This window comes from Agelaius phoeniceus, chromosome Z (genome assembly GCF_051311805.1).
Source record: "Agelaius phoeniceus isolate bAgePho1 chromosome Z, bAgePho1.hap1, whole genome shotgun sequence".
Lineage (NCBI taxonomy): Eukaryota > Metazoa > Chordata > Aves > Passeriformes > Icteridae > Agelaius > Agelaius phoeniceus.
In genome coordinates this window covers 84143954-84169812 of record NC_135303.1, presented here as the reverse complement: position 1 = coordinate 84169812, position 25859 = coordinate 84143954, and the positions used below count along the sequence as shown (strand labels likewise).

The 25859-nt window shown below is 43.0% G+C and overlaps 1 protein-coding gene across 1 annotated transcript in view; it reads right to left on the bottom strand.

Moving 5' to 3' along the window:
- The window catches only part of CCBE1 (collagen and calcium binding EGF domains 1), a 95745-nt gene that overhangs the window by 17102 nt on the left and 52784 nt on the right, over positions 1 to 25859 (bottom strand). The window contains exons 3-5 of the mRNA XM_054652656.2: positions 7575 to 7627; positions 2280 to 2414; positions 1429 to 1566 (exon numbers count right to left, since the gene is read on the bottom strand). Of these exons, the coding sequence (XP_054508631.2) occupies positions 1429 to 1566; positions 2280 to 2414; positions 7575 to 7627 (326 nt within the window). The remainder of the gene's footprint in view (positions 1 to 1428; positions 1567 to 2279; positions 2415 to 7574; positions 7628 to 25859) is intronic.

Genomic DNA, 25859 nt, shown 5'->3' with positions numbered 1-25859 from the left:
AGGCATCCTTCTTTACTTCGCATAGCTGGCTGGGGAGATATCTGGAGAGATGGTGGGTGTTTCATTCCAGATTATCTGCTGGAATTGACACTTTTATGTGCCGTGCACATTCAGTGTAAAAATGGTGGTTTTCAAACAGTAGAATAATTTCCATAACCTTGAATATTTTGAATGGTTGGTTATCCCGAATGCTTTGGACATTACTGTATAAAGAAATTTGAACTACCCAGAGGAATATCTAAAAAACCCCTCCAATTTGTAGGGGAATTATCTAGGTTATTTATCACATGCACGCACACACACACTCTGATAAGGAAAAAAAAATTAAAACTACAAGGAACAATTACAGTTAATGGAGTGGCTCCAGTTACACATTTTCAGATGAAAATGAAAATTATAAATTGCTCTGGCCATCCGGTGGGATTTGGATCACACTGTGAGACCACATTCAGGCATTAATTGATGAACCTGTGGTAAGTCACCATTCATCAGAAGTTGTTGGGGCTTTTTTTTTCAGACCACTGTTCTCTTCCTCCCTTCTTTTTAAATTTTCATATCAGTATTTATTCTGTAGTATTCTAAATGCTGTAATTTAATAAGTAGGATGAGGTCAAATGTTTAAAATAATTTTTGCACAGCACATGTAGACACTCTGAACCAACACTGAGATGCAAAGATGCAAGAACAAGACCTTACATTTACCCTTTTCCCATTATATTCCATTAAAAAAAAAAGAGAGAAAAAAAGAGAAAAAAAATAAGACCCCAGGCATAGGACACACAATTTGACATAATTGCAGGTCAACAGCATATGGTCTTGGTCAATGTAATTTAGAAATTGATTTAAGCAAGGCTTGGAAAATGTGTTGGATCCCCAAGCACACATTTTTTGAGCCTCTAAGGGCCAAGGGGCACTAGCCATCCAACTCAGGGCCATTTGCTAATCTCAGATGTGGGTGTGTAAATACAAATTAAAGTTACTGAAATTATGTAATTTACAGGTGAAAATTTTTAAGGTTCTTCATCTGGTAAGATTTTTTCCTATGTCTCTTTAGCTCAGGAACACAAGAAAGTTACAATCCAGGCTTGTATTGGAGCAAACGATGGCTTTTAGCAACTGGATCCAGCAGGAATGATCTAACTGAAGCTATAATGGTAAATTTTATTATTCAGCCATTTTGCCTCCCTAGGAGAAGATGCCTTCCACATCCTCCAGTGTACTTGTGCATTGGAGGAGAGAGTTTGGCAGGGCTGCTCCACAGGTGCTCAGGTGCACAGCGAACTGCCCGGATACCCCAGGAGCATCTGCTAGATCCCAGCTTTGGATCCCCAGCTCCACATGTAGCATTGGGAACAGTTGCTGTTCCTGACAGACCAACCCTTTAGGCATCCATTTGACCCAGGACATTTAGTCTGCACTAGCACCTGCCTTTTTCTCCTTTGGTGCATGTCCTGCCGTCCTCCTCCCGGACGTAGCCTTCGTGACACTCGCACCTGTAGCTGCCCACGGTGTTGACACAGATCTGAGAGCACAGAGTCCCGTTGCTCGTCGCACACTCGTCGATATCTGGAGAGAAGCAGAGATTAAAAACGTCCCGTAGCTGGAGGCTTCAGACCTCCAACACAATAAAAGACTTCCTTTAGAGGTAAAGAGAGATTTAGTGGTTAAACAAACAAGAAGCTGGAACACCACAATTGCAATTGAAGCTGGAGCCTTTGGTCTGGAGCTCTGGGCAAGCTGCACTATTAGAATTATTAACACACCTGGCATTTTATCAGTGAACATTGTTTGAAAGTCTCCTTTCTTTGAAAAGCTCACAAGCAAAGCTCAGTCCTGCAAACCTTGGCTCCCTGGCATGGCAAACCATGCAGGGCAGGGCAGGACTAGCCACAGCAGGACCACATGTAAATGATCAGTCCTGAATTATATTCTGGCTATCTGAGTCAAACCTCAAATATTAGTTTTAGTAATTAGGCCTAGTGATAATGCCTCAATATTCAGTATATATGGCTCACAGCCAGCAGGAGGAATTAAAGGAAAAATTACAGCAGCCCAACACTTCAAAGTGTTTGGGTGTGTAAGTCTTGTTGTAGGTAATACCTCCTAATAATTTCAGGGGCATCTACATCTCTCAATTCTTAACATAGTTAACTCCCACATTTCTTCTGTGATAATATTGAGAATAAGAAAGGTTTCAGATTCAAACTGACTCCTGAAAGTCTGAAGGGAGCAGAATAAATAATTAACCAGGGAGGAGCTCAACATGCTCATCTACCCACCCAGGCAGTAAGGCTTCTCTCTGTTCCTGTGCCTCTCCCGATCATAGCGGTATCCAGGATAGCAAGTGCATAAGACTCTCCCAAAATTATCTGTGCACTGCTGTTCGCAGGGAGCTTCAGCACAGACGTCGTAGTCTAAGGGAGAGGAAAATGTGGTTAGGAAAAATACCAAAGTCAATAGATGGATGATGCTTAGATTGCAAACATTTCGCCTCTCTGCTAATTAATATAAAGTTGAGTTACATTGTTTTTAAGGACTCAAGGAACCTAGATATAAAACATTCATGAGACATAAGCAAAGGAATATATTAAAATTGTAATTGCTATTCACAGCTTTACAGTAGTTAGACTATTTCTTAAAGCTGTATTTTAAGCAAGAGTCACTTTTGCATTTGGCAGATTTTAGGAGTTCTTTTCACATAAATATTAAATTACCTAAAACATTCTTTTAGCTTTCTTCAACAGATTTTTAAGTCTGATAGCAGCATTTCCTATGCAGAATACTGTGAAAAATCACGAGGTTAACCGTGAAAGCCAGGCAGAAAGTATATCACAAGGAAAAGTTAATTACATCACGTGTTAATTGTTTGAAGCCAGATATAACCCTTCTAGCAAACAGTGCATTGTTACAAACCCATCATCTCTCTTAAGAGCTGCAGTGTGCAGATCAGGGTATGTCATTGAAATCCCAAAGGACTGAAGTGCCTATTTGAAACCCAAAGGAGGGAAAATCTGTTTCTAATTTCACTGCTGTGTAGCAGCAGAACTGAAGTCTCAGGGATGGACACCAGAGCACAATGGGGTTTGACCCACATCCCTGTCTTGTCAGGGGCTGGATGTGGCCCTCGGAATGGTGCTGGTGGCAGGGCTGGGGGTGAAGGACAGCTCCCAGCTATGGGTGTGAGGGTTTTGCAGCACCATGGGGAACATCTGCCAGGAGACACCAGGACCTCGAGTGGCATCTGGTCTCAAAACCAGCTTGGGCACAGCCTGCCCAAGGTCAGGTTTTACACCAAAGCAAGTGGCAGTTTCTGTGACCATTCCAGAGAACATCACCCTGCAGAGAGCATCCCGGTCACTGTGACAATCCAGTGAGTGGGCACTGGGGGCCACAGCAGAAATATCTCATCCATGCTCCAGACCAAACTTGTCCAAACAAAATCTAAGTGGTTCATGCAAGCTTCCATCAAAGCACACACTGTGTTTCCATACACATAATTAAAACTCATTATTGACTCACCCTAATGACTAGCAGATACCTCTGGGTATGGTGATTGTTCCAAACAATTAAAATGAGCTAAGAGATGGTAAAGCAAATGAAAACACATTTTCTGTACAAAGTATATAGACTACATGCCTAGCACTGGGGTTAAAAGTGACAGCACGCCAAAATACAGAAAAGCACAAAATGAGACTTAACAAGATGCTGTATGTCACACCAGAACCCCTTAGGAAAAAAATGTACTATTCTAATAGACATACTACTATAATAGTGCCAAGAATTCTGTTTGTCACCTCCTAAATAACAGACATCCTTTCCTTCTTTCTTCCCAAACTGAAGTCTGCCCACAGTGCTGTGGTGGTGAATGGCAATGCTAGGACCCCCTGCAGTAAACAGTGTCCAACAGTGCAGAGCCATGAAAGAAAAACATAACTCTTGCTTTCAAACTGTTCAGTCTAAGTGTAGTTTGGACTCTCTAGGTGATGCTGGGCTGTAAATTCCTATTACATTTGGCACTACTAAATAGCTTTAAAGCATTGCTAGTATTTTTCCTGAGCATGGCTGCAATTTTTTCTTTCCACTGAAACAAAATCAAAGTGAGAACAGGATGGTATGTCCAGCATGGGGGTGAACGTGCTGCTCCTTACCCCACTCAGGTGCGGGACTTGGCCTGTGCCATGTTCAGCTATTCAGAGCAGAGGTAAAACAAGCTCTGGCCTCCCTGTGCTTCCATGAATAGATGTGCCCTAACAAAATCAGAAAAAGCAATGCTGGAAGGCCCCATCTCCCATCAAAAGCAGGAGTAGCTATGCATAAACATTTCCCAGTTTTCCTTTTCCCTAAGGGATGCATATGGCTCGCCTAGTAGTCTGGTCCCAAGATGAAATATCCTTGCAGACAGAAAGCTTTTTACTCATATCTAATCCAAACTCCCCTTACAGACACTTAGGCCCATTATTTTTGTCCTCTTTTCCTCAGCCATAAAGAACAATTTACCTTCCCCCTTGCAGCAAGTTTTCACATACCTAAAAACTCTTATCATGTCTCCCCTCAGCCTCCTTTCTTCTAGACTAAACAATGCCAGTTCTTTTTATCCATCTGTCGCCAAATTTAATGTAACCAGTCTTTGAATGTGTCCACCTCAGCAGAGCTCCATCATGTCCATTGCCTCATTTACCTTCACACAAAGCTGCAGAAGGGTCCAGGAAGGACAAATATCCCTGCTGGTGGTCCCACACACTCAACCCAAATCACACAATGGTTGTAGGCAGGTCTCAGGTCCAGAGCTGCATCCCCAGGGCTTTGGTCCCAGGTAACATGACTTCCCTAGAAACAGTTCTGTCAACTGAGATTAAACTAGGCAAAAGCTGCTGCACCACCTGTGTGTGCTCTGCAGAACTGGAGACGAAAATTCCCTCCTGTGTTCAAATCCCTCGTTTGCCAGCCTCAGAAATGTGGTTTAGGGATGAATCAAAACCATACAATAAGGATCAGGCTGTTCCAGACTTTAGGAAAATGCAAAAGCCAAAGCAGAATAACAAACGTCTCTGTATAAGTTTCAATGAACTCAGAAATGACAGTACAGCACGGAAAGTTTACCAAGGAAATTTTTGAAACAACATTCCTAAGGAAAGACCAGATCTGACTATAGTTGGCCTATAATAGAGTATTTTACTCTGAATTCTTCCACAGCCAGTTTAGGAAACAAACCAGCAATAGGAAGGGTGGTCTCCAAGATAAACTGCTCCATACTGCATCTGTCCCTTCTTCACTCTAACACCATGGGACAGGACCCAAGACTGGACTTGGCTGGAGCAGTAAGTCTCCAAATAAAAAGGAGATCGCACAGGAGAAAAAGGTGAGGAGCTGTTCTTTTTACCCACTTTGCTGAACAGGTGGAGCAGGAAGAGATGCTATGGAGAGAATCAGACACATGGAAGTAACTCCACTCAATGTTTCCTGAGTATCCCTGGTCCTGCAGCTGGAAGCCACAGTGGGAAGGTGAGTACAAAACAGACGAAATGCAGAAACTGGAGGCATAGACTCATACTGTACTGCACTGATTTCTGTTCCTTTTCAAGGGCAGATGAAAAATAACAGGACGAAAACCAATGAGGGACATGGACAAAGCCACAAGCCTTTGGGAAAGATTCTGTTTAAGGAACAGCTGTCCCAGAAGGAGATTGGTGTGTTCCCCAGGCAGCTATAAAAAGGTGGAAAAGGGAGGATCTATACCTCTGTCAACCTTCCTCCCTGCAGCCACTGCTAAATCATAGAGAAGACAGGGCTGGAACTACTTCTCACAGTTTCAGTGTGCCAGTACTGGATTAAAAGGTGCAGACGTGCTCTAATAAACTCACATCTGTAATGCATTTATGTGTCTGTTTGGAGATATGGATTTCATACAGCTACTCTGTCAAGATTATGCCAAAACAATGTGTGAAGAGCCAAGTGATGTCTTGTAACAGAGTAAGTGAAACGAATACTTCAGTGAATCATGTTTCTTGCCCCTACACCAAGGGCCTGAGATTGTCTCAGATGTTATAGAAACTGCTGTGGCCTATGAAGTTCCAGGCAAAATACAGATAAAGCTGAAAAGGGGAAATGGAGAAACAAAGGGAGAGAAGCAGAGAATTGAATCAGGGGCAGAAACTCTCAGGTTACTGAAATGCAGTTAAAAGACGGGATTGGACAAAGTCAGTGGGCACATAATAAAAGCTGCTTTCATAATCACCTAACATCTCAAGAGATGAGAATTAGAAGCCAAAGTAATAAATTGCCATGGCTCTCATTTTATTTTTGCTCCTATTAATTCTCTTGCTGTATCCATTATATTCAGTGAGTAGCCAGTAAATAAAATTCTTAAATCCATAGGAAAGCTGGAGGCCAGAATGTAGAGTCCTGGCTTCCTTCCACCCTGAAAGGATTCAGGAATTCTGCCTCCAATACACACAACTGCCTCTTCCAAGTGTCTGTCTCACACTGGAGCTGTCGTCCATATCACACACACTGAGACAAAACTCACAGCAAAACCATGGGATGAGGAATTATGTGTGAGCACCAATTTCACCCAAACCCTACCCAGCTCCTCCAGGCACAGGGTCATCATGAGCTGTTTCCCTCTTTTTTTCTCTCTGTCTCCACCCCCATCAGTCCACCAATTGTTTTAGTGTTTCTAGCCAGCAGCAAAGAAGACACAAATTAAAAACAACAACAGCAACAAACCCACTACAAACCCATAAGGATTGGAGTTCGAGTTAGAATCCCTTTTGGCTGGACACTGCAACTCAAAACCAGCTGATTCTCCAGTATGTGGATTTGTCACTTTTTTTTCCAAAACATCAGTCACAAACTAGGAAAATTCTCAGACCAAATCAAGGCTTTCCATATATCATCAAATAGAAGAATATGTTGCCATAGATAAACTTTTTAACTTAGTTGTTGTAAAAAAAAAAAGTTTTTTGGCATGTTGTTTCTGGGCATTTGCTCCTGCCTGGTAGTTCCTGCAGTCCAAAAAATTCAGAGCCAGTTTCATCCAAATCAGATCCATTTTTACTATTGCATACTGAATGATCATGATTAAATCTGCATCTTCCTTGGCCCCTGGTGACAAGGAAGCCACACCCATGGGAAATTACAGGCAGGCCTAACTCACCTACTCACCATCTCCCTGTGCACTGACAGGTCAGGTCAGCTGTACCAGATCGGAGAGAAAAAAGGGGAAAGGCATCAGCCATGAAAGGTGCACAGAGTGCTCCCAGCTACCCAGCCAAGGGCAGAACATGTTCCTCTGTCTGCAGAGCAGCAGGTCATGGCACAAGATCTGTGCAGCCATGTGTACTCAGGGGAGGATCAAGGCTTGGCATGGTAAGCAGCGCTTTTGGAAATCGTTGATCTTTTTATTTTCCCAACAATTTCTGGGAAACAGCTCCTCCCTGCACTGATACATTAGATATGGCAAAGCCTGTGCTTCTGTCAGGTTGCTCTTCCAAACAGACAATGTGGAGAAGATGGCAGATGGGGAAAGACAAATGCATGGGGACATGACGTGTAAGAACAGTGAAATCACATACCTTCAGGGATGCACTGTCCAAGAACAAACTTATAACCCTTACAGCATTTTTTCCTGAAAAACAATAAAATAAATAAATGAATAAATAAATGTATCCTCTGTAGATTGGTGCTGCCTTTAGAAACAGCATAAGTGGACTGTGGATGTCATGAACCAAACAAGATGAGGATCCTGGGCTGTTGGAGTTCAGCATTACAGAACACAACAGGGAAATGCACCACCTGGCCCAGGAGGAATTTCACATGGCAGCGTGTTCAGCCACCTCAGGACCTGGGGCAGAGTACCCCAACACTGACCCACCCAACATCCCAAGTAATTCCCAAAAATCCTGCTCTCTTGTGTTGTCTGGCTGCTGTCTGGACAGCTCAATGTTGTCCAAATACACAACTCAGGTCATCATTTTCATGGCACAGCCAAGGCTGTTTTTAAATATCTGTCACTACAATGTAAACCTGCAGGAAGGGATAAGTCTCAGTGAGGAGTACACAGAGGATACATGTTATCAGTCACTTCTCGTCTTCTAATAAACCTGGAGGAGGTAAACTCAATATATTGGGTATCTCATCTGGAGCAAGGGAGAGTATCTTATATAGTCCGAGGGACAAAACTGCAGTGTGGAGTCAATAGGATCAGACACTTTTTATATGCCTATGATATGAACAAAGTCTGAATGCTGAGAAATTACTGTTTCTGACACACTGGCCTGTAATGACATTTAGGCATCCAGCTAAACCTGCTGGTTTTCTCTCCAGGCAGCAAACCACGTTCAGTCACCAAGGCTCCCAGCAGCCCTCAGGAGCCTTTACAAATGGCTGTGTGCCTTATCATCCTGAGAGTCTCTCTGCAGGGACCTAGTGACTTTCAAAGAGACCCAGGTTGGTGACTACCAGGACTGCTCTAAAAGAAAAAAAAACTGCTGTTCAGTGCACTATTACATTAAGTATACATGAGTCTGGGGGGGGAAAAATCCCTCAGTATTTTACAAATACACAGTTTTTTCATGCTTTGTGGACATGATGAAATATCTCCCAAACTGGGAAACCATCCATTCTGTTTTTTCCTTTGATTCAATAACTGATGCAGAAGAATGCTAAAGCCATGTCAGCCACTGACGCTACACTCCCCTGGACAACATGTAGCCATCACAAATCATCATTATGTTGAATTTAAATTAGCTATCAGTAGCAACTGATGGCTTAAAACAAACAATGCATTTCTCCAAACAATGTAAAAACAAACTTTGGCTCCCTATTTTACCCTCTTCCTTAAGATTAGCTGGAATATAAATTATGCCTAATGAGAGTTGAACATCTCAAGAGGAAGCCTTGCTTTGTTATGCAAACAGTGGTGCCTCATTAGACTCCTCTCCAAACACTGCTGTGAAGTTTTATCTGCAAGACAAACAAATGCAGGAGGAACGAGTTCAAAGGTGCACTGGGGAGGCTGTTCATATGCTGCAAGCCCTGCTGATGGCTTTCCAAGTGCACATAGATCTCCTTCCCTCTGCAAAAGAAAAGAGGCTTCCTTGTAGCTGCTCTTCAGAGGAAGATACAGCCCAGCTTGAGAGGGCTGGGAGATGAGCAAGGAGAGGAGGACATCCCTGCCATGAGATGCTGACCCGTGGGGTTGTGCCAGCCAGAGCTAACCAGCCACAGGGAGCAGCAACTTCCATAATTTGTACCCTTCTCCATGGAATTCCCACCTTATTTTCAGGTTTAGGACCAATGAGACCTGTGTCAGCAGATGATGTGATAACCTGCTCCAGGGTAAGGGGTCACCTGCTGGGAAGCTTGCAGGAGCTGCCTCTCTGCTCTCAGCTTGGCTGGTCATGGCTTTTGGCTGGATTCATCAGCTTTCTTGTGGCTAAAGTGAGTTTTATCTGCCTGGCTGGATTATCCCAAAAGCCAAAACACTTGCCCTGATCAAACCCTTCTCCCACAGGCATACATTGAGAACCCATCACATGCTAAGTTTCAGGCATTAAACGCTGCCCTGGCACCCTGATATTGCACAGCCTTGTGCTTTAGCTTTCACTTAAAACAACCAAAAAATCATGTTCCCATGGCTGATATCCAAGTGCTTGCTGAAATCCCTCCCTTCAGCAGCTTCTTGCAGCAATGGGTTCCACAGTGGGATGGTTTTGAGAAATGATTTCCTTGTTTTCAGTGTCCCTCTCAAATTTTTGTTGGAATTTTCCCAAGCCGTACTGATAAGGGGATTTTGAAATATTTTCTCTAAATGTGTGAAGATTTTTCTGCATTGTGGAAGTTTTAAATTATACTTAAAGAAGTGTTTAGAAGAGGGATGCCATGCCTTCAGACCACATTCCACATGATAATCTCTTCCCAGTTGAAAGTTACAGATCTCTGCCTAAGTGCAGCCTGTACTCAACAGCACCCTTATCAGCATGATTTCGCCAGGGAAACTGCTACTTTAGGGTTAATGCAAAGGAAATACAATACAATACCTGTTTCTCTGAACATTACATTGCAACCCTGGGATTCCTGCATGCTTTAGTTTTCTACATTCTTAAAGTGAAATCTGTCAAAATGATGGACACATGAGCATTAGCAAAGGCATTTTAATAGCAACATTCATTTTCAGACGTCCAGGTCCAGGCTGACATGTCTAATCAACGTTGCACAGCAGCAATCTCGTTGTACATAATGAGAGGTAAGAAGGGGTTCCTACTGATAATTTTAGCTACTGGATAACTTTCAGCAAGGTGGTTGCTATGCAGCTGTACATGTGGCCATGCACGAAACACAAACACACGGCTGTGGGTTTGAAGCTCCACCACTAAAACCTGGACCTCTGGGGAAATTAGGTTGATTTGTTAACCTGAAATCTGGTTTACAAAGGATGAAGCTTCTGGCTGACTTTTATCTGTTGCAGCTTTAAATGGGCTACTTCAGCAATTAAAAATGCAGTAACTTTTGATTCTCATGCAATCTTTACTCAGGAATAAGAACAACCCCAAACTGACAGAGGGTTTGGGGCACCATGATTTTTTTAATGCAACATCCAGCTTTTGTGGTTGTAAGAAAATCTGTAATGATAGGGACAACCCCAAAACCAAGTCACCCCTTATTTTTTCTGGCGGGTACCTGCTGGAGAAAGAGGGAGATATTGTGCTCCTACCCTCTGCTCTAGAGTTTGAGATACTTCTAGAAGACTAAATGCCAGAAGATGGGAGATGGGATTTAGGGTCAAACTTTTGATGCCAATAAATATATTTATGACTAGGCAGATCTGTGGCAGACAGTGGCAGATCTGTCTTTTTTTTTCCCAGGATTTGTGGCCTATTACCTTGCCAACTGAGAGGAGGTGAGTTTTCCAGGAGCTCCCCTGTGTCCCATCACCCATAGCCCCCTCCCAGAGTGCCCAGCACACAGGGGTGCATCAGCACAGCACCCCTGCCCCATCCTGCAAAGCAGTAGCTGCTTGATAGCATCGCCTCAGACAGGCTGGACGAGAGGCAAGATGGGAGGAATGCGGCTTAATTAAGCCTCTGCTTTATTAAGTTAGCTTATCTGGCAGCTATCAGCAGTAAGTCATCCAGTGAGGACCGTTTTTTCCCCATAATTGCTTCCACCTGGCGCAGAGCTGCCGTCACCCCAGCCCACCTCCTGCTCTGCACGGGACACCGCAGCGATGCCAGAGACACCGACCAGGGCATGCTGAACCCAGAAAATAAACACATTGTGTGAGAGGGGAGGGAGTCACTCAGGGTCCTACAGCTGCTGAAAATCTTCAGAAATGCAAACAATAACAGGATAAACATTTTAAATTATAATTAACCTGCATCTGTTTGCAGTAACATGGCAGTGAGTTGGGTTATAACAACAGCTGCTCTGTGCGTTTATTGAGGTTTTGGAGAGGCAGCTCTAAATCTCTGCCATGAGTCATGCTGAAAAAGATACATGGTCATCATTTAGTGATTGAAAAAAAGGAACACAAAGGGGAAATGTAAAGAGAAGATGAAAAATACATGTTTTATACCAGTTTCAGACTAAACATAATATGTTAAGGAAGCTCTTGCTAAAGATGTCAAAAGTAGAAAGAGAAGAGTCTGCTCTAGGAAATATTATCCTCCTAGGAGCAAAGCAGACACAGAAATCTCTATGTTGAGCCTGAAAGTGAGTTCTTAGGATAAAATATTGCCCTTGCTTTATCCCTAAAATGCTGCCAGGCAGTCAGTCTCCAGGCTGACTCCTCCCAGACAGAGGTAGTTCAAGAAGAGGAACTTTACCTCCCATTTACTGGGGCTAGGAGAGCACTCACGGACAGTTTCTAGAGCTCCTCTGAGGCCTGAGGTCATGCCACTGGAAGATGCAGCAACTCCATAGGTGGCCAGGCAGGTCAAATCCCTACTCTCCAAAACACTCTTTCTGATATATAAATATCAGATCAGTTGCAATTTAGGGGGCAAAAGAGATGCTTAGGATTTCATACAGATTTAAATAGATCAGCACTGTTCTTTCAAGTTGGTGCAGGTAGAAAGCAACCATAATACACTCAAGAAATGTCTTTAATAAAAAACCAATTTCCTCCTGGGGAAGGGGAGGACTTTTTTCAATACCAGACTTCTTCAGCTTGAATCATAACTTGAACTTAGAAGAACTTATGCTGTGTTCTGAAGACCTGCCAGTTACACCTGGCATGGCGTTTTTAATTGCACAAAGAGTCTTTGTTAGATCCCTCTCCTTATTGTTCCTGCCCAGTGTTTCTTTTTTGATCACCCTTGCTTTGAGAAATAAATGGTGTAGCAAAAATGCAAATATAAGATACAGAAATGAATGTACAAAAAATAATTAGACATCTATAAATGCAAGCCAACGAGGTACACTAAAAACGAGCCTAAAAAAACCCAACCAAGCATCAAACTCACTTTTCTTCTATATGAAATCCAAATGAGCAACAGGTTTGTCTGCCAAAGCACGCACAGACAAAGCCCATCTGCAGCACAAGTGCAGCAGCTCAGTAGCTGTGCACAGTTTCGCCGTAATTCACATGGAGAGAAGATTTATGTCAACATGGTGTAAAACTGAAGCAATGCACTTTATTTTTGTTTGCCTTTCTGTGGGACACATACCGAAATCTTGAGTAAGAGGGGATGGCCTCCCTGCAGACACTTGCTCAGCATACACTTTGCCATGATTTCCAGACTTAGTCCTTTTTCACAGATTTGTAAAGAGATAATTTATGTTCACACTGGGTGTAATGCAAGGTCCAAGGCCAGCCCAAGCCCTTCCTGTCATCATCTCAGCTGAGGGGGAATAACCCAAACACAGTGAAGTCTTCCAACACTGCAGCACCTATGAGTGCTGTGGGTACCTGTGTGCTTCTTTATTTTTCTTAACTGACTGATCAGAGCAGGATTTGCTTGAACAACCCTGGGGAACTCAGACCTCTGAGAGCAAGTCACTGCAATTTACTAGCTGATTTCTGCAGAAGTAAAATTTCCAGTGGTAAAAGCATTGCCTGAAACCAACTCTTGTTTTTTGTCAGCTATTAAAGTCATATAATTTTGCCCACATATAATGGTTTTCTTTCTCTTAGCAGGGGAAAAAAAAAGCGCCCTGCTATCTGCTCTTTTGCTCAACTCTGGCTATTAAGACTGATACCAGAAATGAAATCACATTCCAGTCATTGCTAATGGGAAGGTTTTGATAAGATTCACAGTTCCTGGACTCCTCTTGTGTGAATGCAAGCCAGGGACCTGATCCTCCCCTGGAAAAAGCCACATACCTCTCTTGACTCTAAGGAACTGTGCCAGTGCTTACCCTGGGAGACCCTGACTGATGCTCTTGAAAGCTTTCAGACACGCTCCTTGGCTGCTCCTTACTGTTAACTGACCCCTTCCCTCCTCCAAGTGCTGTTTCATGTCATCTTTTTATGGCCAAAGGGATTTTTATGGTGGCAGAGCATAAACTGGAGTTCCTTTTTCTCAGAAGAGAACTTCCAAATGAATATGATGGTTTACAGCCCCTGCTGAGCACAGTATTTGTGAATGCTTGAAGCTCATTCCTCTATAAAAGAGAAAAGAAATACTTTGAGGTGTGGGAGAAGCCCTCTACCCCACATGGGTATCTCTGGGGCTGGGAGGTGCTGACCTGCATGAAACTGAAAGATGCACAAAAACAAAACCTCACAGGTCTCACAAATTTAGCCACCAATAAAAAAGTAGATTATTTTTGTAGGACAATCTGGGCCTCTGTTCTCCACGGGAACAGTGCAGGACACCTCTCCCAGTGGGGTTTGTGGTTTTACTTAAGTAAATGAGATGTGGTGAGGTATTCAGTAGTGGTTTCAAACAACATCAAGGCAGGGAGATCATTCCCCCAACACATCTGCCTGCATCAGCAGATCAGCACTCCCAGGAGACCATCTTTTTTGGACTTTCTTAGGGCTTCAGGATGCAGAGAAAGGAGTTGATGTGAAAACCCTGCAGGCAGCCACAACAGAAAAAAATTTCTCATAAGCTTCTGCTCATTGCAGAAAGAACTGGCAACTAAACCTTAGCTTTCTATCTCTCTTTTGGGCAGAAGAAAAAGACCTTTGGAAACGTTTCCTGTGATCCTCCCTTTCAATGTGTAACTTAAAGATGCTGTTGTTGTGAAACATAAAGATGCTGTTGGGATTTCCACATGAGCCACAGAGACCACAGTTCCACGCTTTTGGGGAAGCAATAACTCTGTGCAACAGGGCCAGAACCAACATTTTCCCTGGCCGGTTCCTGGCCCAGCCAGAGCCACGAGGCTCCAAACACATTGACCAAGCACAGGCTGATCAGCATCTTTTTCTGCAGAGCAGACCAGCTGGCAGCACTGGTAACCAGCAGGGCCTGTGTCTCACTTAGCATACCAGTGTCCAAAAATGACTGAATAAAAGACTGCCTGCAAATGTCCCCTCAGCGAAGAAGGAAACTCTCATCAGGAAAATGTTACACAACTTTGAAAAGGTAATGACCTCGGCCACCACTGGAAAAGCCATTTGTTGGATATTTTACATGCATGTAAACATCATCCTTGAAATCACATATGAGATCCCTTCAAGCACTAGACTGTACTTTCTTCCGCTCTTTCCTGGATTTTTATTTCATAGTTTTTTTTTTTTTTCATAACACAAGGGAATGCTCATGTGGTTTATCACTAGACAACATGTCAAAAATAGCAGAATGATTAAATAAAAGGCTTTTGACTGTTTTCATCTGCTTAGACTCAGCTGTCAGCTTTGTCTTGCTCTCTTTTCTAACAAATTTCTTTTATTTTCTGGCATTGTACCAAGAAAATGATTTTGTTTAGTTTTGCAGGTGAAGTTGGTATGGATTCTGCAGAATCAAGTCAATGTTTGACAGGTATGAAATCTGAGGGGAAGAAAAAAAGGAATTTTATACAATGATAGCACTGTTTGCATTTAATAAAGTTCTAATGAACTGGCAAAGTATAATGCATCCTCATAAATATATAGTAATTTCCATGAACAAGTAGCCTACTAAATATCAATTTAAATGATCCAAGATTAAGATTCAGTTTTAAAATAACTCACTGCTTTGAGATCTAAAGCACAAGAATCGAGCAAAAGTCTTTTTTTCCACCTTCTCTAACTTCCAATTAGAGTACTGCAAGCCAAATTTCCTTCCAAGTCTGTAAGTAGTATGTTTTGCTGATGGCACACATTCAATTATTTATCTAACCCAAGGTGAGCCAGAGTACAGGACTAATCACAGCACATCTGTCCTGCCTCTTGGATTTTTTAAACTTCCATGACTCTTCATTTCGTAGCTCCAATTTCCTACCAAGTGTCCATGTGAGATAGAGAGCAATAAATTCCATTTCATGGGGGAAGGCAGAGCCAGAGCAGTGCTGCGAGGGGCTGCACTCATGGGCTGGCTGCTGTGCTGGTGCTCGGTCGCTGGAGTCAAACAGCCACTAATTGCTGGCAAGCTCTCAGACTTACTGAATCCAGCCCAATGCAGCCCTGTTTATATAGCATCTCTCGTCAACAAGATCACAAAAATGCTGCATAAGCAATGTCTAATAAACTCCTTTAGGTAAACAGCAAAAGGAAAGCTCATTTTATGCACGCATGCACAGAAAAACACATCACACAAACTGTGCCAGGAAGTCAGATCTCTAAAGCTGCATCTCCAAACAGGACATAAATCCCAATTAACCTTCAGAGACAAGCCAGTCACTCTGTCTACATTTACTTACTGGAGTGCTGATATTAAAGGGCCTGATCCTGGTTCTGCTGCAATCCCTGGCAGCTTTGACAGGAACATGTGTCAGATTGGGAACAGGATCTGACCAAGGCTCAGGATGGTGGATGAGGACATGCTCAGCTCTGAGGATGTGCTACAATTGGACATCTTGGAAGAACAGTTCCAGAAAATCACTCAGACTTGATCAAGTCTTGGTGAAAGTTGTCTTTAAAACAGTTGAAAGATTCATCTTGGTTTTGATGGATCTGGGATGTGAAATCTACCACTGCTCCTACACTCCCCGCCCTCCCCCCCCCGGGCACAACATCCATCTACACCTTAAACCATCCATCTGCACTCTAGACACAGACCCAGACACTTAATCCAGATATTTAATAGGTCTTTTAATTTGTTTTTTGAATGGTTTTTGAAATTCCACTCCAGGAAAAAGGTAAGTAAATAAGTCCAGCCAGGCTAATACTTCCAACTTAAATAGTCTAGAAGTGGGGAGAGCCAAACACAAAGCCTTCAGCTTTTAAGAAGTCAAATAGCATGGAAAAACACTTGAAGAAAGATATATCTTTGAGCACCTTTGAATGTGATTAGTCCTGTACTCTCCACACTGACTCTTCATGATGTCCAGACGATATTACGGTTTCCAGCACTTGGCTGGAAACTGATATGAGGAGGATGATGTCTGCATTTGGATACTCTGCCTCTCTGTGGAAAGCTCATAGTGAAAGGACAAGAGGCATGCAAGGCACAGAGGTTTATGTGCATTGCTCCTGATTTCTGGGACAATGTGAAAATCTCAATGGTCACTTTCCACACCATCTATAGATAAGGGGTATGTGATGGCTCCTCTGTTCAGAGAACACTTTGTGCAAAAGGCACAAAGCAATCTAATTTTATACATTGTGAATCACATAAGGATGCTTAACAACTCCTTATGCCTAAGGATTTTTATCCTTCCAGAACTGGCTTAGAGTCACTGGGGCATGACCCTGCTTCAGCACTGCTGAGGGGACTTTTCAAGGCAAAGTTTCAGCCAAGCAACAGAAACAAAACCCCCATAATTTTAGAAAAATAGATTCACAGCATAATTTGAGTAGCAAGGGACCTTTGGAAAGATTGTGATCCAAGTGCACCTGACAGCAGAGAACTGCTCAGAGACTTGCCCTGATGAATGTTGAATGTCTTTAAGGATGGAGATTGCCTCACTTCTCTGGGACCCTCTTCTGTGTGCTTAACCACTTCACTGCCCATTTGCTCCTTTATATCTGCTTAAAATGGCCCTGCTGCAACCTGTGGCTCTTGTCTTGTGTTGTTTTGCGGTGCACCTCTGATGAAGGTCTGGCTTCATCTTCTCCATACCCCCAACATGTCTTCCTTGTAACTCCCCATTAGTTAGTGGGAGGCACCAATTAAATTCACCCTAAGCTCCTTCCTCTCCAGAATGAGCAAACACAGATCCCTTGGGCTCCCCTTGAATAGAATGTGCTCCAGCCCCTGAGCATCTTGACTCCAGCTTGGTGAGTGCATGAAACTTCACATAATCAAGTCAAAAATAACACTAGCAGGTATTCTTTGAAAATACTAAAAAATTGGATACAAACAAAAACCTTAAAAAAAAAAAAAAGGAGGACAAAGAGGGTTATCTGTTAAATTCCAATTAAATGGGAGATTTGGTCCACAATCACTATTTTGTCTCCCCACTTCATTTCCAAATGGAAGTTTAAAAGAAGAAAAGCTGACAAAAAAAGGTAGTAAAACTTGAATGAAATACAAACAATGCTATTTTTTTCATTAAAGTATTGTCAACAGAAGAGTTGGCCGGTTATCATCACTATCTAAGCAACAAGAACTTGAAGTTGTTTTTTTAATATAATTTCAACATCAATAGCAGCAATGGAATTAAGTTCTTAGTGTAAGCCCTTGGAAATATCTATAAAGACACTAAAAAGATAATATTTCAAGTGTTCACTGATCCAGATGTTTCTCTCTTTTTCCCCTCTGTTTTATTGTTTCCAGAGAAGACCTTATAAATGCTGAAACTGCTTATTAAGTATACAGACTTAATGAATTGGACAAGGGAAGAAATAATTCTTAACATAACATGTTCACAAGTCAGACCCATGTTTATTGTCAATGGAGATGATAGCAAAATACTCTCTATGCAAAGAGTAGTCTCTTTTAGGATAGAATCTGTCTCCATGAACCACTTCCAGCATACTGAAAAGATTAATTTCTAAGACAACGCAGTATGAAAGTTTGTTGAATTATGTAGTGATGCTGTACCATGGCCCCAGTGCCAAGGCTTATTTTTGGAGCCACACATCTGCAGATTATTTGTTGCAGGATGGGGTGGATGGAGTGAATCCTTAAACAATTTCCTAAGTAGAGAAGCATTACTGGAATGAGCAGTTGTTTATATGGTGCAACTGGAAGGCCTGGTATCTGGGATATGGCAGTGGTGTCGGAGCTGCCTGGATAGCTGAGACTACTCCACTCATGCTGCAGTCAGCAGACAGTGGGAATTTCACAAAGCAACTTTTTGATGTGGCACTCAGCTCCTCTGTTCAAAGTGGCAGGAGCAGGAATGCCATCCAGCCACGGGCTGCTGTGATTTTGGGAAGGAGTGTGGGGCCCCTCAAAGCCAGTGCATCCCACTCTTTAATTTATAAACAAATGAGTGGCACTAAGACAGTTCTAAACATAAAAAGCAAAGCTATTTTCAGAAACTTCCCCACATTTCCCCACCACACTGTGTCCTTCACAGGGCTCAGCTTTCAATCCAGCCTGAGCCAATTGCCTGTTGGCCATGTACTAATTGCAGGAGTGATCACACCATGCCCTAACTGATCAAACCACTGCCCCACTCCCTGGTTTTATTGCCTAATTTAATGGGACTGGCATTGGCTGCTGCTCTTCTTTCTCAGCCTGCTGCTGGAATATGGTTTTAGCTCTGAATAACCTGCTGAGGTTGAACACAGGACTTCAATGAAATGCTGAAATGCTACTGAGAAAACTCACCTCCATTTCACTCTGTATATTTGATATTTGCAGCCATGTTCCAGTTGAAAGACTCTTCTCCCTCCTAGTCCCCTCTAACTCACTGCCTCAAAAATAGGGATGAGGTCTGCTACCAGGCATGGCACCCAGGGAGCCTGAGGCAGGATGAAGAAGCATTTTGCTCTGGACAGCTATGAAACACTGAGAGCAAAGAAGTAGAAATGAGCCAAAGGAAAATGGACCTGTTGTGGGGCAAAACCTTGCTGCTGGGACAGATTTTTGCTGAATGCAAAACCTTTTGGGATGCACAAGAGAGGTGAGAGGAAAGGTCACAAACCCAAACCTGGACCCTCCCATCCTCAGATGGACAGTGAAGATGTGGTCCTGAGCTGGTGAGGGTGACTTGTGGATGCATGGAGAGCCTCAAGCATGATGAATTCTGAGAGGAAGCCTGATGGCTTGCAGCACAGTGCAATTGCCCTTGTATTAATTACACCTCCCATTAAAATGGGGTCATGTTTTCAGATACTGATGCCTGCAGGCATTCACCAAATTTGTATTACTTCACCCTCTCCTAAAACCAATGCACACTGGGGATGACTCTGCTGGAGCTGGTGCAGCAGTTCCAGTTCCAGGAAGCAATTCAAAGCTGCCAGTGCTGGAGTGACTCTGGCATTTGGAGCATCAAAAAGGGCTCAGCATTTGGGCTCAGAAGTGAAAAAAACTGACACCAGAGTGAGAACAGAGTCAGGGTTATTGACCAATTTACCCAGGAAGACTGAGTAGGCCCCTCAGTTTGTCTCATTTCATCAGGTTTCCCCTCCCTGCAGCTCATCCTGGACAACTGCCCTGCGCACCAGCCCAGTTGTGACATTCAGTGGTTTTGTCTGTGACTGCAAGGTCTTTTCAACTCACTTGCAAACGTTTGTTTTCTTCTAGTGATGGGACTTTGCTTTGTCTGCCTTATTTCCGTGACCCACAATGAGGGCAAATATCCTGCTGGGTGTCAGTTTTAAGACGTGCTTGCTGCTGGTCATATTCTTGTTTGCCTGTGGGAACCTGTCTCTCCCCATTACTCTGCCATCAGCTTTTGGTATTTCTCTCACAATGTCACTTTTTTGATGACTAGTTTTGGTGGTCTGGGTCAGGCTGCTGTTTCTTGATAATGCTCAGTGCCACATTTCTGCTTCTTTCTTTACCATTAGTATATTTAAGGTATTACAGCATAAATATCTTGCTACTGTAATGCCTGTTCATACCTAGGAAATATATGGAAGGATGGTCCTTGTGGTAGGACCTGAACCTGCCTGCACAGCCATCACTGGAATGGCACCATAAACCTGAAAATATGGTGTTGGTAACAAAAGTTATACAACTGCTATCATATGTGCCTTCATTTCTGCTAATGCTTTATTCTCTATACAGTATTTAAACATCTTTTTCATGTCACAGCAGTCATGGCTGAGAGGAGGCTCAGGAAAAACCATGATCATGGCCATAGGCAAGGGTCAACACCTTCATCTAAAGCAAGCCACCAGGGAAAGTTTGGGTGATTTCTTCCTAATAACTTATCCTCCTGTAATATGTTTCATGCAGTGTCATTGCTAAGCTTCCAGAAATTTTCAAGCTGATGTTGTACTTAAATAAGTAAATACAAAGTGACTGCTAAGGAAGTTTAGGAGATAGAAGAGCAGTGTATTTTTTTTTTAAACTGGTTTATTATGACTGGTGTAACTGTGGGTGACAGTCACTTTGGCTCTCCATGAGTTAAATTCAATTCCTCCTGGAAAGTGGAAGTTGTGTCCAAAAAGCAGTCTTGCAGGTAAACACACTGTACACTCAAGGCATCTGTCTGTGCTAGCCTGTAGAGACAATGCTAAATTTAGACCTAAGGCTAAATCAGTATCAGTAAAAACAAGATTATAATTGCTAGATTCATACCTCAGAACTTCCATTTTGTGTTTCTGTTCCTCTCAGAGTATACATTTTGTGTCACTTTATACTGCTTCTACATTACCACCTATTCATCTTTGTGCATTGTCTTTGAGTGCACTGTTCACACTAGAATATTCTTACAGAGGTAGTATTTTATGCAGAATAAAACAAACTAATTATTTTCTTTCCTACTCTATTCACAAGTTGGTTTTTATTTTTGAGACACTCCAAGGAAGAAAACCCAACATTTTTACCGGCTGAGATATCAATCTGATTCTGTAAGGCTGTTTGAAAGCACTATAATATAACTGGCTCACTCTAATATATTTGGAATAAAGTTTTGGCATGTGGTGTAAAGCAGACTCCCTCAAACCCATGAGTGCAAGCAGCAAAATGAAATCAATACTGTGTGCATTCCTTGAGAAATTTCATCTCGGTTTGGATTTTTTTCCCACCTTTTCTACTAATGAAGTGCTTGTTCATCAGTGTTACAGCCCGATGGGCACAGTGTGTATTACAATCTCACCATCTGCATCATTTACATTCCCAAATGTGGAATCTCAGCCAGATGTCTGACTTATCTCCAAGGCGCTGACTTCAGACATATGGTTTTTATTTAAATGAATCACAATACTAACAGAAATCCAGTATCTATTATCTGTCACAATTGCAGATAATAACTCAGAATAAATTTAACTTGAGCTTTTTATTGTTGCTCACACAGACAATTCTGTGGATGAATCTCCTAAAGTGCAATAATAAAAATCAAATTAAAGTTAAGGCACAATGTTAAGCAGAGTGGTTCATTATCGGTGAAGTTTCAGATTCTATTGCAAACAGAAGAAAAATGCACAAGCTTTAGTAACACAGAGATCCTGAAAGCAATGCACAACACCAAGAAAGAATTCAATGCCAGGATATTAGGTAACCCCAAGCCATAGTTCTGTTAATTCCTTTAAGGATCCAGCAAAACACAGTGCACTGCTGCTCTGCAGTGATGATTGCCATCATGTGGGGGGGGGGTTCATAACCTGAAAACAGCATCACACTCTCCTGTTTGCACACAGAGCTTGAAGCTTCTACTTAAAACTTGTGTGGTGTTTGCTGGCACAAGATAAAATGCACACTTTCATTTAGAAATATGTCTCTATTATTTTGCTCTGACTTGGATTTCTGGACCTTTCCACACTCTTAATTAGTAGTGGTAGGAGTAATAATATGTTTTTACTTCCATGATGTTAACCACTAGGGTATGAATGTTGCAACTAGAAACTAAGTTCAAAATAAAGAAAATCAATAGTTCCTTACTTCAATTTTTTTTCTTCCCACTTTGATAATTCTATGATTCTAATTCCTTCAATTTGCTACCAAATAAACACCATTCTTTACCTTTCACAAAAGAAAAGTATTGATGCTTACACTATTGACATCAAAATGTGCCTGTCACAAACCAGAATCCCAAATCCTTATGCAAACCCTGACCAGAACAATAGTTCCTGAGTGAATATATTTTCAGCTATGACAGGATGCAAGGACAGTGTCAGTGCAGGAAAATCAAAGCCATCGCATTCCTTATTATAACTGTACACAATTTCCTGTGAAATAGATGATTTTCATACCAAAACCACCATGACAGCATGCACAGGGACAAATGTGCTCAAGTACAGGTGCCTCTATCTTCCTCAGGGAGGGACAAATGCTTCTGGAGAGCATCTCATCCTGGCAGTGGCATGGCAAAACTCCTAAGCCCGGCGCCTTGCTTGAGACATACATGTAAGCAGAGAAAACCTGGGCTTTAATGCTCCAGTTTTCACCAGAGCCAAATAATTTATTTAAACTCTTTCAGAGCTCCACTCCTAGGGAAGGTGGTCAAAGGCCATGAAATGATGAAATTTGCACCAAAACCAAGAGGAGGAGATGGCCTCCTTGCTCACTCTGCTGACAGTCTCCAGCCACGTCCCTTCTGGGGTGGGAAGACCCCACAGAGGTACCTCCTCAACCCCGAGCACCCCTATGCACAGATGCATCACCCCATGTGGGAGGCTGGGAGTGTGCCTGTGGTTTGACAGCCAAACATTGTGAACCCAGAGCTCCCCCAGAGAGGGGTCAGCCTTGAGGGAGCTCTTAGGGGAACTCTGTTTGCAGAGCTGGAGACAAGGGCAGCCACCCTCTCAGCTGTGCAGCTCCTCTGACTCTCCCTGTGGGTTCAGCTGTTTCCTAAGCCAGGGAGAGTGCAATACTAAAACATCATTGTATCTGGACCTCTCAGGAAACCCTTCCAGAAATGGAACTGGAAAAAACCTCCAGACTATAATCATGCAATTACATGCTGAATCACAACAGAGAACCACAGAAGCCCAGTGAAAAATATGCTGGCATGTGGTTAACGCTGGCTTTTCTTAATCTGTGCGTGCCAAAATCCTTTGTATGTTCACAAGGTCACTGTCATGTGCAATGGCGACTTTCTCACCACTCCCTGAACAACAAACTCCCTTTCAGTGCTGCTTGAAGCCATCAGAGATTATGCTTTTCTGCCTGCATCTTTTTAGCCAATGTCCAACTTAGCAACTTTATCTGCCAGAATGTTTTAATGATGCAGTCCTGCAGAAGATGGGGTCAGGGCACCACATTGAGACACCATAGGCTGCTACAGCAGCTCAGTGCCAGCCCTGAGAGGGGACTCTGCACATCCAGGAGTGGTGGTGGATGTTTAAGGGGGGACAACTGTAAAACACAGGCTGGGGTGAAGAATCGTGGGAATTGGTCATTATGTCTGGATCTTTTCTAGCCCATTGTGGAATTTGTATACCTATGACAGGGCCCATGAATTAACCCCTTGAGCTGAGGGTGCTCCACCCCCAAGCTAGACCCTAACTAGCCTGATTCTTCTCAAACAGCTTATGCCAGGAAGCTTCAAGCACTGCTCTGTCACTACCTGATGACATGGGTACTGGCCTCACTGGCACACAGCTCGTGTCTCTGAATTTTCTTTGATTTAATTCACTGTTCACACACAGTGTAATGCAGTAGTGCTCAAAGGTGCTCATGCCAGTTTTGAACATACTAGTGTGGGCCTGGAAGTGGGGCAGCTGCCTGAATCCATCACTCTGCCCAGACATGGCTCTGTGCTGATATATTTCCTTGTTCTATGGTTTTGGGGATGAAAAAGGGACAATAGGATTTTTATTTTGCTTTTATTGTTATCACCACAATCACAGTAAAGCAGCCACACTGATTAGTTCCTGCCAGGGTATGATCTTTGGAGTAAATGCTGCTGAGGATTGAAAAAACAGCTGATAGTTTTGTTTGAGGAGCAAGCTCATGGCTTGAGATCACCCCCTTTATTCTCACCTGTGCAATGCAGAACCAGCACAAAATCCAGCTGAAGCCTCCTGCCCTTGAAAGCTGTGCAACTGTTTAGCTGTTGTCTGATCCCACCACAACTGTCTTCTGTGGAAGGATGGGCAGGACTGGTCTGCCCATCCATGAGTGATAAAACAGTTAAAAGAACATATGAGGTCTTATAAAAATGATGAATCCACTTTCCACAGAGTCCAGTAAGTTTTATGTTGCTATCTACAAAAATGTCAACTGCTCAATTTCTCATTGGGATTTAGCTGTTGCATTTTGACAGCAATGGAAAAGAACAGCAAAATGGCCAAATCTGCTCTTATTAGAGCTGGACAGTAAATTACATGCTCTGCTCCATCCACAAAGAAATGTTTATCAACTGCTGCCAAAACCCACAGCACCCTGGTGTTTCCTCAGGCTTGCCTTCCATTTCTACAGCCATTGAGGAGGCTGTTACCCTTGGGAAGTCTCATTTAGAATAAACAGTTCTTTATGTTCATTATCGTGATTCCCAGAGAAAGGGCTGGGGGAGCTAATTAGCAGCTAAGCATGACTGGGAGCGCCAGGCTGGACCCAGAGGATCTGCGAGTGCATTCTCCAGGCTGAACAGCTACAGCAAACCTCATGACTCTTCCTCTGGCCTCAAGGATCCCTGGGCTTTGAGCTAGGTAATTTCTTTTTTTTAGTGGGATGACAAACAGTTCACTGGAGGAGGGCAGGGGAGAAACCGAACTACAGCACTGTGTCAGGAAATGGCTGATTCTAAGAAAAATATAAGATGGACCTGGGGCCCAAGGCATTCCAGTTCCTCACCAAAAAAGTGGTGTTTGCAGATCAGACTTGACTGACTTCTTCACAAAGGCAAAAAGGAAACTACAAGCCCCCAAGCACTAGTGTTTTGGGGGAAGCTCAGTTTGCATTGTTTGGGGTTTCTTTGCAGTTCAATTCAGCCTTTGCATCTGTTAGTCTCTGGTTGAATCTCACCCCTGGATGATGGCAGGTCCAGCCAGGCTCAGTGAGCTTGGAGCTCAGGCGGGAGCACCCAGCCATGCTCACAGCCTCCTCATCCACATGCACCAAGGGCTCTGGACCAAGGGAAGCAGCTTGCCCAGCTGCCGAGGCTGGGGACTCACCCCCAGGGTTGCCCAGCTCATTCCCCTCATCCCAGCACACCAGAGGTCCTGGGCCTGGCAGCTGTAGTCCATCATTCAGCCAGTGAGGGGAAAACAGGACTGATAAGCACCCCTTCTCAGAGCAGGTCTGCTTTAAGTCCAGCAAGATGAAGCATTTTGCCAGTTGGGGAGCGTTCTGCAGACTTTGCCAGTGGCACAGATTTTGGCTTCAGCTTTCTGCCTTCACCAGAGATTTAGCTCAACTTCTAATAGTAGGGGTTAATCTCCTCTAGTCAACACGGCTTATTAAGAGATCACAGTAATCCCTGTATGGGTTCAAAATCAACAAGTTAAAAATGTATTAACCTATGCAACGTTTTGTGGCAGATTAAAAGAAATTACACTTGTGCTGTGGCCTATCTGTAAAGTGGAGCTGGATTTTGTTCTGCTGGTTGTACTACCTAAAAGAGCTGTTTGATAAAATACAGCTTAATTGCTGTCTAATGTTTTTCTATCAGGCACAGAGATTGTCTCACTTGAGAAACATCTAAGATTTCAAAGACCCACGGAGACAGTCTTCCAATTCCCAGTGGCCTGCAGGAAATGCTTGTAACCCATGAGTTTGAATCAGAGCAGTGCTTTTTTTATCAAATCTCATTCAAGTTATTTT